Here is a 13,974-nt window from a genome sequence, read left to right on the forward strand (position 1 = left end):
AATCTCACTCACTCCACAAGCACACTTCAAGCTTGAGAAAGTGTGTGGATAATTGATTTGTCAGACAAAAGATAGAGAAGGCAATGATTAAAAATGTTTATTCAATCACTTACATGTAACACAATGCTGATCAACAGCTCCCTCGAGCTAAATGATGAAAATATTGCCGTGACGATGGAGAAATTACAAATATTGATTGTGTCAAAGTTTTAAAGTCCCCAAAATATTTTACTCACATGAAAACGATACAAGAACCTGTTTCGAAACGTCGTGCTCTAGAATAAAAGAAGTTGTCATTCTATCTATTTTACTCAAAAGTCCTGAATACAAATAATTATCATCTTGTTCAGTTCCTCCTTTTTTTAACAGAAATTATCATGTCAATGATCAATTTCATTTGAGAGGCAAACAATATTACACATTATCTTTACCAAATATATCTATATATTAGTTATTTTATTACCAACCTCAAATCCCTTGACCTGTGAAGAACTGCTTTTACATCTAAAAACATAGATTGAAAACCTGTGACCATTATTCTGTTTATACAATTCCATATCATTGATAGCAATTGACCCTATTATATGGCATCCTGGATAACTTTGCCAAAAACATCAAACTTGGACTGTTGTGCTGTAATGTAGCCCCCAATATGCACAATGTATTATCGTAAAAAGTGTTTCTAGACGAACTTGTCACCAAGTTCCAATATTTCAATGATGATCAAAACACATGAAACATAACAGTACAAAACATTTCATCAAAACCAACACTCATCATATTGCATGCACAAATAGATTTCTCATAAATCATTTTCAACAAAACAAAATATACATGACATACTCATGCAAGATATACACAGATTCCTTAGAGTATCTTCAACTTTCAAAACAATGACTTTCCTTGAAACAAAATCTTCATAACATTTGAAATCAACAGTTTTGATTATCCTTTTGTCCAGTTACTGAAGTACTACAGAAAACATGCTTCAATTATGAACATAAAACATGAATCATAATATACTAATAAATAATTGGTAAAGAAATCAACAAAACATTAGAAAACGATGAACAGCATAAGTAAAGTGAACTCATGGAAGATACACAAGTTGCAGAGATGTTAATTTATTAAGTGTATCTGCACGTGATGCACGACAACTCCAATTCATGCTGTTCTGCGTGTGAAACCTCAATTCTACTTGCAAACAGTTGAAATTGAAAAGTTTTAGTCCACAAGAAATTATCACTTAACACTTTCTGAAATTTCCACGTCTTTGCTTCAATTTCAGGCACAGCCCTGAATACCAACAAACCTGAATACGAGGAATAACGACAGATCTGGCCCAATGTGAAAGCGTAAAGGTTTCACTCCAGTTTGAATAGTAGTCTCCAAATCCTATGTACATCAGTTATTTATTTACCTATCAACACATTTAACAAGCCAAGACATAAGGTGGAAGGGTTTTACCTTTGACCCCATCTGGCAAAACCTTAGCACTCAACATTTGAAGACATCTTCTCTTCAGATTCATAGATTTCTGTCAGCAGGAACATTCTATAACCAATCTATACTACAAACAAAACCTTTAACGATCTTTCAAGTTGACATTAATTTTAACAGCATGAATGGTATTTACTCTGAAATCAAACAAAACACACACAAATAGATTGGCTTGACACCAAAATGGCCCTGTCATGGGGATGGGTTCCGTACATTTTGCATAAGACAGATAAGAAATCCTGATTTCTTCAAAACATTTTTGCTTGGATGTCTGTTCCAGCATTCAGCTCAAGAGTTTTCAGTAATAAATTGACTTCAAATTAAACCTGGCAACACATAAATTTAACAATACTGATTCTGCCTAAAGATATTAAAACAAAATACATAAAAATAGTTTCTATTTGCCTAATTAACTTAAAGCACATGTTAGCAAATCTAAAATACTAAAATCTTCATCATGTGTGTGTATCTCAGTGATGCTAGTATTGATGCCCATATTCATGGTCCCCTTCAATGGGGTAAGGACACCAGACTTGTGCAGCTAATTGCCCTCTATATGTCAAAGTGGTTCTTGTACAGTTATCACATTGTCCCACAACACACACAGAGGACTAAACCACGCCACTTGTATCGTGCATGTATGTCCTCCACTCCTAAAGCAATACCAAACTATTGACATGATCAGAGACTAGATGTACACAGTACAGAACTCTATATGCAGCTGTCAAGGTAAATCAGAAAAATAAGTCACAATAAATTATTAACATGTACATAACATGTAACTTTCAGGGTTGATTTCAGCAAATGACACTCAAAATTATTGAATACATTTCCCCTGAGACTGATTACATATTCTGAAATTTGTTTAAAACATAATTTAAAAATAAACCTAAAATAGATTTTATCATGTTAAAGTTTGATTTCAATCATTACAGTAGTACTTTTGTTTAATAAAGGAAAGATATTTAATGGATGACAGTTGTTTGTTACAGTTCCTATATTATTACTAATCAACTTCTAAAATGCCAGTCGAAGATATTGTAAATTTGTCTTTTGGTCAAGGCGATTTTTACTGTCATTAGTACTAAATAAGCATAGTCGTTTTACTTTTATGTTTTCCCCTGAATATGGGTTGACATAATAGAGAATTCCCTCTTTGGGGAAAGCCATAAGCAGAATAAGAATCATAGTAAGGTCGACTCCAAAAGTCAGTTTCACAAAGCTCTCGTAAGCCTAAGATCTCGTAACTTTTCTCGTAGCAAACGTACCTCCTATGCATAGACTTACAACAGTCATAGCGCTACGAGAGCTTTGTGAAACGGGGCCCAGATCTGCACCAATGACCAGCAAATCCTGGCATGGTCAAGGGGTGCAACTCTGTAAAGCAAACTGCAGCACCTTGAACAATGGATCAACTTGTTCGCTGCTCTAAACATCATCATCAAAGACCAAACTGTATCTTCTATATATTATATACATATAAACTTACACTAATATTAACTTTACTTTATTTCGAGGAATTTAACAGGAGTGTTGTTTTTGAAACATTTCATTATTTTGAAAAAATTACATCTATATGGACTTGCAATTAAAACAGCTATTGCACACTCAGCCAATCCTGAACTTAAACTTGTAAATGACTGGACATAAGTCAAACATCCATGACAAACCCTACAGCATTATGGAGGTCTTTTGTAAAATTGAAATAAATAGCTAAGAAATACTTTAAAAACAAGCGGTCATAGGAAACATATAAAAACACAGAGGTCGATAAACACTGGCAGGAATAAGGATGAGATTCAAGATGAGATACTTCCTTCTGTTGGCCATATCTCCATTATCACTAGTTAGCATTAACTGGGGTGTTGTTATTTCTGTGACAAGTCTACATATGTACAGATGCATGAAAACATTCCATCGTCTGAATGGTGATAAGATATAAGGACAGTCACTAAAATGCCTCAAATTCCATTATTCTCTGGGAGACTTAAAAGTAGATAAACAGACCCTTGCTAGTACCATGTTTAATCCCTGTTTAATTACAAATGTTCAGGTGCACAAATCTAATTTTACTTTTTTTCCAATCAACCACGAATACAACAGTATGTGGTGTCAATATTGTTAAAGCTCTTCAGTTGTGACTTGCAGGTCAACTGCATCAAAATGTTGCTTTGATAAAATGATAGCAATCATCATTAAATATATAAGGAACGTTTCTTTGGAGAGTCGTAAACATTATGTTAATCACATCTTCATGTCAAGTAAAAGACATTGTGCTCATTGCAATTAGTGTCCCGAGCAATAAGAATATGAAATATTAAGTAGTAGGATATTGTTTGATGAAGACAATGCCCTGATATAACTCCTGTGGTTGGACAGCACACTATTTACACTGAATCTATCCATGTCCTTCATATGAAAACTGTCTAGAGCACTGATAAAATTGGTCACCATTCAGCATCCCAAGGCCAGACTACAATATAAACAAATGGCTATGGAAACACTCAATAAAACCATGCCCCCTTCGTCCACATACCTCATACATGACATGTTGTACATGTGTTGTACTTTTACAGACAAGTGTTGTACATGATTAGATAATTGTTTTACATGTGTTGTACTTTTACAGGCAAGTGTTGTACATGATTAGATAATTGATGTACATGTGTTGTACTTTTACAGACAAGTGTTGTACATGATTAGATAATTGTTTTACATGTGTTGTACTTTTACAGACAAGTGTTGTACATGATTAGATAATTGTTTTACATGTGTTGTACTTTTACAGGCAAGTGTTGTACATGATTAGATAATTGATGTACATGTGTTGTACTTTTACAGACAAGTGTTGCACATAATTAGATAATTGTTGTACATGTGTTGTACTTTTACAGACAAGTGTTGTACATGATTAGATAATTGTTTTACATGTGTTGTACTTTTACAGACAAGTGTTGTACATGATTAGATAATTGTTTTACATGTGTTGTACTTTTACAGACAAGTGTTGTACATGATTAGATAATTGTTTTACATGTGTTGTACTTTTACAGACAAGTGTTGTACATGATTAGATAATTGTTTTACATGTGTTATACTTTTACAGACAAGTGTTGTACATGATTAGATAATTGTTTTACATGTGTTGTACTTTTACAGGCAAGTGTTGTACATAATTAGATAATTGTTGTACATGTGTTGTACTTTTACAAACAAGTGTTGCACATAATTAGATAATTGTTGTACATGTTGTACTTTTACAGACAAGTGTTGTACATGATTAGATAATTGTTGTACATGTGTTGTACTTTTACAGGCAAGTGTTACACATAATTAGATAATTGATGTACATGTTTTGTACTTTTACAGACAAGTGTTGCACAGTTCTGGGTATTGGGTCATCATTCATGGGGTATCAAGTATTGACACAGAAGGAATGGGTACTGAGGAGTGGGTATCATGTATGAACCACTGGATGGCATGAATCCGACACAGATATCATGTCTAGGGCAAAGGACATCAAGTCAGAAACACAGGAATATGGTCCACTGCACATCATATTGGCATTGGCTATTTTGTCTGGGGCAGTGTATATCATGTATGGGACACAGAATATAATGTATGTGAGTGAGTGAGTGAGTTGGGTTTTACGCCGCCTTTAGGAATATTCAAGCAATATCACGGTGGGGGACACCAGAAATGGGCTTCACACATTGTACCCATGTGGGAACCCGGGTCTTCGGAGTGACGAGCGAATGCTTTAACCACTATGCTATCCCACTGCCCCTATCATGTAAGGAGCACAGGATATCATGTATGTATTTGGAAAATGTTGACAATTATCTGCACCAAGGTGGAACAAACACAGTGTGGACAAAGGAGGCCTCTTTCAATGACCGAATGAGTTCACCAGACAAAGTTAATTAAACAAAACATGCCTCACAGTAGCTGAGAAACATTCAGATTAGCACTATCCTCTCTACTGGGTATCATCTGCTCTATGTACCTACAGATTATGTACACTATGTACTACCATCAGAATACACCTCAACAGACCTACACTTCTACAGAGTATGCACACACACACACACACACACACTACACTGGAAGTCTACAGTCACTCCACTTGCGATAGGAAATAGTTAAGCTGTATGCATGATTATGTTTGGCATGTTGATGTGTCCACAAAATTATATATTTTGCAAATAGCATAAGTCCAAGTTGGTACAGTAGTTCACTTGGCTTTTCATTTCATAATTTCTCTTTAAAATGCAGTCAGTAGCTCACATCAGCATCTGCAATTTCTAAAGTAGTCTTGGAAACGTGCTTGAGTATATATTGTTCTCCAGCAAGCTGTTTTCATAATATGCAAAAGAAGTGCTACCTTTCTAATAGTTTTCCTTATCACACAATAGTTCTAACAGATTTGCTTATAGCACAAATTTACATTGTTCATACAAACATGGATTTTAGAATTTGCTGGATGGGTCTTCGTAATACTGCTGCAAGGCATCTCAGGAGAAAACTGCACTTGAATTTATTCACTGTAGAAGAATAAAAACTGGATCATAATAAATTGTGCTATTGCACTGGTGATTGTGACACAAAGCCAGACAGTGAGGGTTAAAATGTTATTATTTTTACATTGTATCCAAGAAGGAATCAAGCTTTTGAAACTTGATTCTTCAGAACACTGTGTAATGTTGCCAAACTTAGAAGAGCATGAAACATTCTCTACGACAGCCTATGACCTCACAGGCAATGGCTGCAAAGACAAAAACACAAGTGAGATCAGCAGTCAAGACTATTGTATATATTTGTGGAGTCCATGACCTCTGATGACACATGCAGCAGAACTGGCTACCATCAAAAACAGCTGAACTTTGGTCATCATCAATACTTCACACATAACGTTTCTTCATCACTTGTGAAAACATACGGCTTTTGTCGAGTAGTACAGACTCATGCTTATTTTCAGTCTGTTAATGAAATTGCCAGGATGTTTAGAGTTCATAGAAGTCAAACAATCCGTACTCCTTGCATGTACCAAGCTTCCTTTAATTAAAACGACCAATGTTGCACAAGGAAAATGTCCGCTTGTGAGATGTAAACTGAGATCTCATTGGTCAATTTTCCCTCTGAACCAGACATAGACAGACTCAACTACACCACAGCGCAGCCTTGTGCATTCACAGGTGATGGGGAAATCAAGTGAAGGGTTGACATTCAACTATCTGTCCGTGAAGGCAGATACAACACACCCCAGCCACTATGTAGAGTTATTAGAAAGAACTACTCATCACTAAATACTGTTGGGAAGCCTATGAGATTCCTGATGCTAAGACTACCACATGACTGCACTCCTCTTGACTAGCTCAGTGTGAATACTTGGAGCGTCCAGTCACTGAAAGTGTTCGGAGATCAGAAATGTGGCAGACAGACTTTACTGGCGAAGAGCTGTGAGACCACAGTGATCCACAGGGCAAGGACAAAGAAGATGTAGGATATTCCGACCCGGAAGTTGTTAGGAAGCTGGTAGGCCTCCCCTCCGATCTGATCCATGTCAAATCCTATAGGGAAGATCACAGCCGCCAGGCAAAACAGAATCACTACAACAGAAACACAAGGTGCATTAGATCTTACAGCAACCACAGGTACAGAAGCTTTTATTCAGGGATAGTGACAGCTTTAGATGCCACTAGGAACAGTATTCCAGTAATTTCATGACATCTAAGCTTAAAGGGACTGAGAATGAGTGATTGAATTTGAGTCTTAAGATTCTTTTAGCAATATTCCAGCAATATTATGGCGGGGGACACCAGAAAAGAGCATTACACATTGTGACCATGTGGTGAATTGAACCTGGGGGTTCAGCACAACAAGCTAACGCTTTACCCACTACCCTTATTGGGAGATGGGGCGGTGGGGTAGCCTAGAGGGAAAGCGTTCCCTCGTCATGCCAAAGACCTGACTTTGATTCCCCACATGGGTACAATGTGTGAAGCCCTTTTCTGGTGTCCCTCGCCGTGATATTGCTAGCATATTGCTAAAAGCGGCATAAAACTAAACTCATTATTGGGAGAAGAAAACCAGATGTGATGCAAGTCTGAGACATTACCATTTGTAGAAACCCATGTTGATGGGTGTGGTGCTGACAACCCTAGAAACGTGAACCAGGACTCAACGCATGATCATAGGTGTCTGACATGCCCAAGGGAGGCAACTCAGCACAACACATCTCAAGGAACCCATCTTGGTCCAAGGAACACACCATATGTTTTGTCCATTTATAATATGAGATCCTGGTTAGTGACCACACTACTGTGAGATTAAAAAGATAAGACTATAAGTATCACCCTGTCTGGCTTGGATATATTCAACTGAGCATACATCACTTAGATACATGAAACTCAAGATTAAGTACAAATTCATAAACATTCATGTTGGTGATCACACATAACAAATTGAATTCATGAAGGGATATGGTTAACAGACGGTATGGTATACATATATGCAACATCACATACCAAGATCTTGATACCGTTTTTAAAAAAAAAGAAGATTTTCCGGATGTGACCTACTTGCAACAAAGCCGAGCCAGCGGGCAAACTTCATGACCCTGTACTCCCAGTAGGAGACCCCGAGAAGCACTATAGTAACACTGATACACAGGATACCCATCACAATGCAGATAAATGTCAGTAGCCACTCTCCTCGCACCGGGTCCGGCGTGAAGCAGATTGTCGGGCGGCCATAGATGGTCAGGCATGTCTGTAGCAAACCGATATATGTGTCTCCTGAAAGAGAAAGTGTCAGCTGTAATGTTTATGTCTTGGGGAACAAATACAGCAGAGGTCATTAAACTGGTGCATAGGTTGATCTTGACAGCCCAAACAATGAGTGAGTGAGTTAGTTTTACGCCGCACTCCGCAATATTCCAGCTACATGGTGGCGGTCTGTAAGTAATCAAGTCTGGACCAGAAAATCCAATGATCAACAGCATGAGCATCAATCTATGCAATTGGGATACGATGATGTGTCAACCAAGTCAGCAAGCCTGACCACCCGATACCATTAGTCAATTTTTACGACAAGCATGGGTTACTGAAGATCAATTCTAACCCGGATCTTCACAGGATCCAAACAAGTAATGTGCTACTAGAATTACCAGTAACAGAAGTGAAGACAGCTTTGTACAGGGTAGGGGTGAAAAATAACAGTAAGCTCACGATATGATATGTATCATAACTGATCATAATACATAGATCAGCATATGACATGTACTGTGATACACATATTCACATCAAATCACATAAAACTTTAGACAATATATACCGGTATTTCTGAGCAGGTTACAAAGGAAAAGCTAGCTACAGACACATGATAGTTGTGTGGATTTCAAGTAGAAAACTAGAAAAGCTGATTACAATTCAGTTGTTATATCTGACGGACAAAAATGGCATGGGGAGTGTCATTAGTGAGGAGGAAGTAGTTGATAGCAATTGTATCATGTTGTATTAATACAAACAAATCATTGTTTCTTATCATTGTATGAAAACTCACAATACCTGGTGCACTGTTTCACCTCTAGTAATGGGTACCACATATATACCTGGTGCACTGTTTCACCTCTAGTAATGGGTACCACATATATACCTGGTGCACTGTTTCACCTCTAGTAATGGGTACCACATATATGTACCTGGTGCACTGTTTCACCTCTAGTAATGGGTACCACATATATATACCTAGTGCACTGTTTCATCTCTAGTAATGGCTACCACATATATACCTGGTACACTGTTTCACCTCTAGTAATGGGTACCACATATATACCTGGTGCACTGTTTCACCTCTAGTAATGGGTACCACACATATATATGTACCTGGGTACCACATATATACCTGGTGCGGTTTCACCTCTAATAATGGGTACCACATATATATACCTGGTGCACTGTTTCACCTCTAGTAATGGGTACCATATATATACCTGCACTGCACTTTTCACCTCTAGTAATGGGTACCTCATATATATACCTGGTGCACTGTTTCACCCCTAGTAATGGGTACCACATATATATACCTGGTGCACAGTTTCACCTCTAGTAATGGGTACCTCATATATATATACCTGGTGCACTGTTTCACCTCTGGTAATGGGTACCACATATATGTACCTGGTGCACTGTTTCACCTCTAGTAATGGGTAAAACACATATGTACCCCCGACACTTTTCTTCACACAGAAATATATCCATACTAAATCTAGACTACATTACATGTGTCCTAGCTCTGCATAATTTTAAGGGTTCATTCAACAAAACCGATGAGAAAGTCAGCATTATACAAGTTCTTAAACATGTTAAAGGAATAGGTTTTATGCATTGTTGACATCAAGCACGATGACATCATTCATACTTCATGATGTCACAAATATATAACATAAGTCACCAGAAGAATTAAAACATGAAATCCATTCAGCATATTCAGTCAAATTTCTTTTTAAATTGAATGTGATTTTCTTCTAGTTTATGCCAACACGACCAAATCAAAATTAGTGGATAGAATATAAAACATGTATTTAGAGAGCAATGTCTCTTTTAATGTTTAAGAAAGTTAAAAACAACATAACTGGAAATAACGACATAGCAGATACAGGTATCACTGGTACTTTAGTATCCTCTTATCACTTCTTTGAGTGGCGTTTTAGAAGCTGGGAAGTACAAAATTGACAAACTTTATGGATAACAACTTCTTTATTACGAGAGTGCGACATCACCTCTAAGCCCATCCTGTTGTGTTAATTACCTTGTTATCTTGTTTTTGTTGTTACACTCAGAATATATACTTTGCCACAATGTATGTTACATTCCTGCTTGACAACGGTACAAAAGTCACACTCTCGTAATAAAGAAGTTGTTATCCATAAAGTTTGTCAATTTTCTCTTATACACTGTTAGTTGTTTCTGGAACCTGTACAGATCAAGGCCATAAGCTGTATACAAAAGAATCATTTTCATAACCAGCTTACTTCCATACTTTAATTCAGGTTTTGTTTTGTTACCATGACGATGACCAACTGATCTCACACAACAGAGGCAAAACATAACTTATATACAAAGATCTCAAAATATCAGTTATAATAAGATGTACAACATATTTATAGCAAATCCAAGAAATTGCTTGCAGAAGTTGTCATAGTGGAATATTGAGGTTCATATCGGAAAAAGTAAAGGTACTTATGTGTCATATCTCCTGATAATGAAACATGCTACAGGTATACAAACGTTGATAAGGGAACATGACATGTTAATCCATTTACCCCTGTAGTTAAGCACACTCAACTATATTCTCATAAGTTTCATGTAATTGGCTCTAACATCAATCATGCATGACATCTGGGCTGTGTTATCAGTCCATTCAAGTCTTTGAAGCTTGCATATTACTTGCACAAAATTTAATCTCTGGGTTTAGTCTAGCCTTGAACACCATTTCAGATTATCACTGTTTTTGTGTAGAACTGGAATTTAAGATGGAAGTGACACATTTTTTAGATGTCTGCCACTTTGGTCAACCAAGAAATATTGTTTGTAAGTTGCCCACATTGAAATATTCTAGGCATACAGTTATTTCCTGCTGTAAATAATCGAGTCTTGGCCAGATAATCCAGTGATTGATCTTGTAAGCCATGAACAAAAGGACACAATATCAACTGTCCCGAGTCCTAATCCATTTGGTTGTTGCCTAAGACCAGCATCGGTTGCTGGAGACATATTCTAACCTAAACTCCCGACTTGTGTGACAAGTATTGATATCATGCTGACAGACCGAGGACGATACAAGAAGATATCTGGCAATGAACCCATGATCAGCCATCCTGGTGCACTAAAGGGGTGCAACTCACCACAGCAAGATGTTTCCACCATTATACCACCATAACGACTTGGCTAATTTACAGAAGTTTAATGCGAATTATCCATTACTTTGGAGCAATTTATGAATAGAACCTGTCGGAAAAGAGGTATTAAAAGAATAAACAAGATAAACACACTAAATCTTTAAGGCCTACTACGTATCTCTCCATAATATTAGCGAACAAGTAGATTAAATTCGTACAATTAGTTAGAAACTTTTATTCCAATTGCATTATTGTCCACTCTAGTTTCTGGTATTCATCAAATGTCCATTCGGCCACTGCCTGGAACTTGGTGCCATTTTGGCACAATGTGAAGTGTAAACTATCCCAAATGAGACTTGATATGAGAGCAATTTGACATCAATGGTTTATATTATATTCAATCACATATGAAGAAGGATCAATGTCCTGAATGTAGACTTACCGCCGATTTCTGATACTATCCAGTTTGGCATCGCCAAACTTGTGACAGCGAATATATCCGCAGCGAAGAACAATGCGCCCGATATTATGCTCAGTTTATCCATTTCCAACACGGTATCAATGTTGACGCCGGATGTAGTTGAGCACCTACATGTTACATTAGCTATCAATAGCGTGCCACACGCCACATGAAAGATAACACTGCCTTTTTTCCACTGTCATCGTTCGTCGCTCTCCCGTCGGCAGCCATAATGGTCGACAGTGGTTTGTTTACGATCGCCGAGTTACCTCCCCTGATTCTCAGACTCCGAAGACGGATTTCTTCAATACAGAATCTGGACTCCATAAATCAAATTGGTTGGCTGTGTATTTTGACTATACTAATTCTGGTGCTTCGTGTTTGTACTGTATCCAATAATAATAGTATTAACCGTTCATGTGAAAGGGTACATATTCATTTCAAACGATGCTACAATTAAACTGAAAATATACTTTGGTAATACTCAATTACTACGACTTTCTTGAATGCTATGAAATTGAGTATGTAATTTTTGTTAGAATATGTTTTAGTTTTGTTGTTGGATTTTTTGCCAGATTCCATTGTGTTCAGTATCGTGACAATACTAAATACACAATGTGTTTTAAAAACACTTAATTGTACCGCACGTTTATCTTTAGAAAATAACGAAAATAAATAACATGCTAACAGAAGCGGCTTTGACTAACGATGCACGTTTTACACTTTTTGTCTATGTTAGTCAAACAGTGAAACAAAATTTGGCCAAAAGTATATTATACGCATCTTCTACAGTAAGAAAGAAAGCCAGTACCAAAGTGCCGAGAGAAATCATATAATAACGATTTTATTGAATCCTACTGAGGCTATATCTCACCGGATCTGACAAAAACTGTCCACGAAACCTCAACTTCAAGAAAACGAAGTCATTTGTACACAAAGTCGATCGTATATAAAAAGGAAGTGTGTGTGTAAGGTCAAGGCGAATTTTTCTCCGAAAGCTGAAACTTTACAGGGAAGTTAGCCGAGAGACAAGGAAGTGAGATGCGGTAACAGATAAGGTCGAACTAAAACTGGGCGGAAGTGGCGCTATGGCTCTAAAATATATTTAAAAGTATCATTTAAAGTTAGTTCTCCCAATCACGTATGCCTGTATTTCTGCTTGTCAAGTCTCGATTTACTCACCCACGTACAAAACTAAATATTAAAAAGTAATAGTAATATTGAGACAGTCCCAAAATTGAAACACACAAGATCATATTACCAGATGTTTACTTAAAAAAAATGCCCAAACATACTTGAGAGACAAAATATTTCTTATGACTGAGTGAGCATTATTTCAACCACGGTGTCCCGGTACGGGTGCACTGCTGTCTGGACCTGAGAACCCTGTCTCCACTATTTGTATGGTAGAAATCCATCGGTATATCGCACTCTGCTGCAGTAGCGCAAAGTCGCCCACAACCGTAAAATGTGTGATGTCCGTTCAGGACTGTTGCTTCCGAAGAGGCGTAAAATACTCACTCACTCCAGTGTACCAAACACTACGAATGACTTTCATCTGCAAGTGTTGACTGCCCATTGGAGTGGCGAACATATTTAACGGATTTTGAGGATGGGTGTTACTAAAAATAAATATGCATGTAAACATGTACTCAACTGTTTAAAAAAAATGATTAGGTGAATATTTAGAGAATCTCCACAGGGTGTCTTTGATATCCAATCAACGTTATTGTAAACGGTTTTAAATAGTCTGTGAAGGGGTTTTACACATGTTCTAACCAGTGTTGATACATTTGACGTCAAAAGATATAAGGTAGGATCCTACTTGTCCACCATTCTTCCAACTTTGTAAATGGCAATGACCAGTCACCAGTGTGTTGTTTGAATACAGCTTTCTATATAATCAGCTTTAGTGGCTGTAGGATTACGTGATGTCATTTGATTAAGACCCCACGGTCTCGAGAGCATTGTGAGTCATTGTCCAGTCAGTCTAACCCAAGCGATATCATCTTTGAAAGCGAGTTAAAATTATTATTGCATGTAATTACTCAATTACTGATTAACATGTTCTTATGAACATAATCGCTTCTTGCGTATATATTTCGTGCATGTG

General features: G+C 37.1%; 1 protein-coding gene across 1 annotated transcript; it reads right to left on the reverse strand.

The window, feature by feature from the left end:
• Nucleotides 1–82: 82 nt before the first annotated feature.
• LOC124281068 (uncharacterized protein C16orf52 homolog A-like) lies at nucleotides 83–13,957 on the reverse strand. The gene is made up of 3 exons (XM_046717077.1): nucleotides 11,844–13,957; nucleotides 8,082–8,297; nucleotides 83–7,109 (listed from the first exon to the last, which is right to left on the reverse strand). The coding sequence occupies exons 1-3, from the start codon at nucleotides 11,944–11,946 to the stop codon at nucleotides 6,922–6,924; spliced, it is 507 nt and encodes a 168-aa protein (XP_046573033.1). The 5' UTR covers nucleotides 11,947–13,957; the 3' UTR covers nucleotides 83–6,921.
• Nucleotides 13,958–13,974: the final 17 nt, after the last annotated feature.

This window comes from Haliotis rubra, unplaced genomic scaffold, assembly GCF_003918875.1.
Source record: "Haliotis rubra isolate DU_JTF1 unplaced genomic scaffold, ASM391887v1 Scf279, whole genome shotgun sequence".
Lineage (NCBI taxonomy): Eukaryota > Metazoa > Mollusca > Gastropoda > Lepetellida > Haliotidae > Haliotis > Haliotis rubra.

Bases quoted from the DNA above. Each gene is read 5' to 3' on its own strand.
- LOC124281068 (XM_046717077.1), bottom strand. From the start codon at position 11,946: ATGGATAAACTGAGCATAATATCGGGCGCATTGTTCTTCGCTGCGGAT. The intron at 8,298-11,843 runs GTAAGTCTACAT...TTTCTCTTTCAG, and splicing joins GATAGTATCAGAAATCGGCG to GAGACACATATATCGGTTTG. The intron at 7,110-8,081 runs GTAGGTCACATC...TTTCTGTTGTAG, and splicing joins CTGGCTCGGCTTTGTTGCAA to TGATTCTGTTTTGCCTGGCG.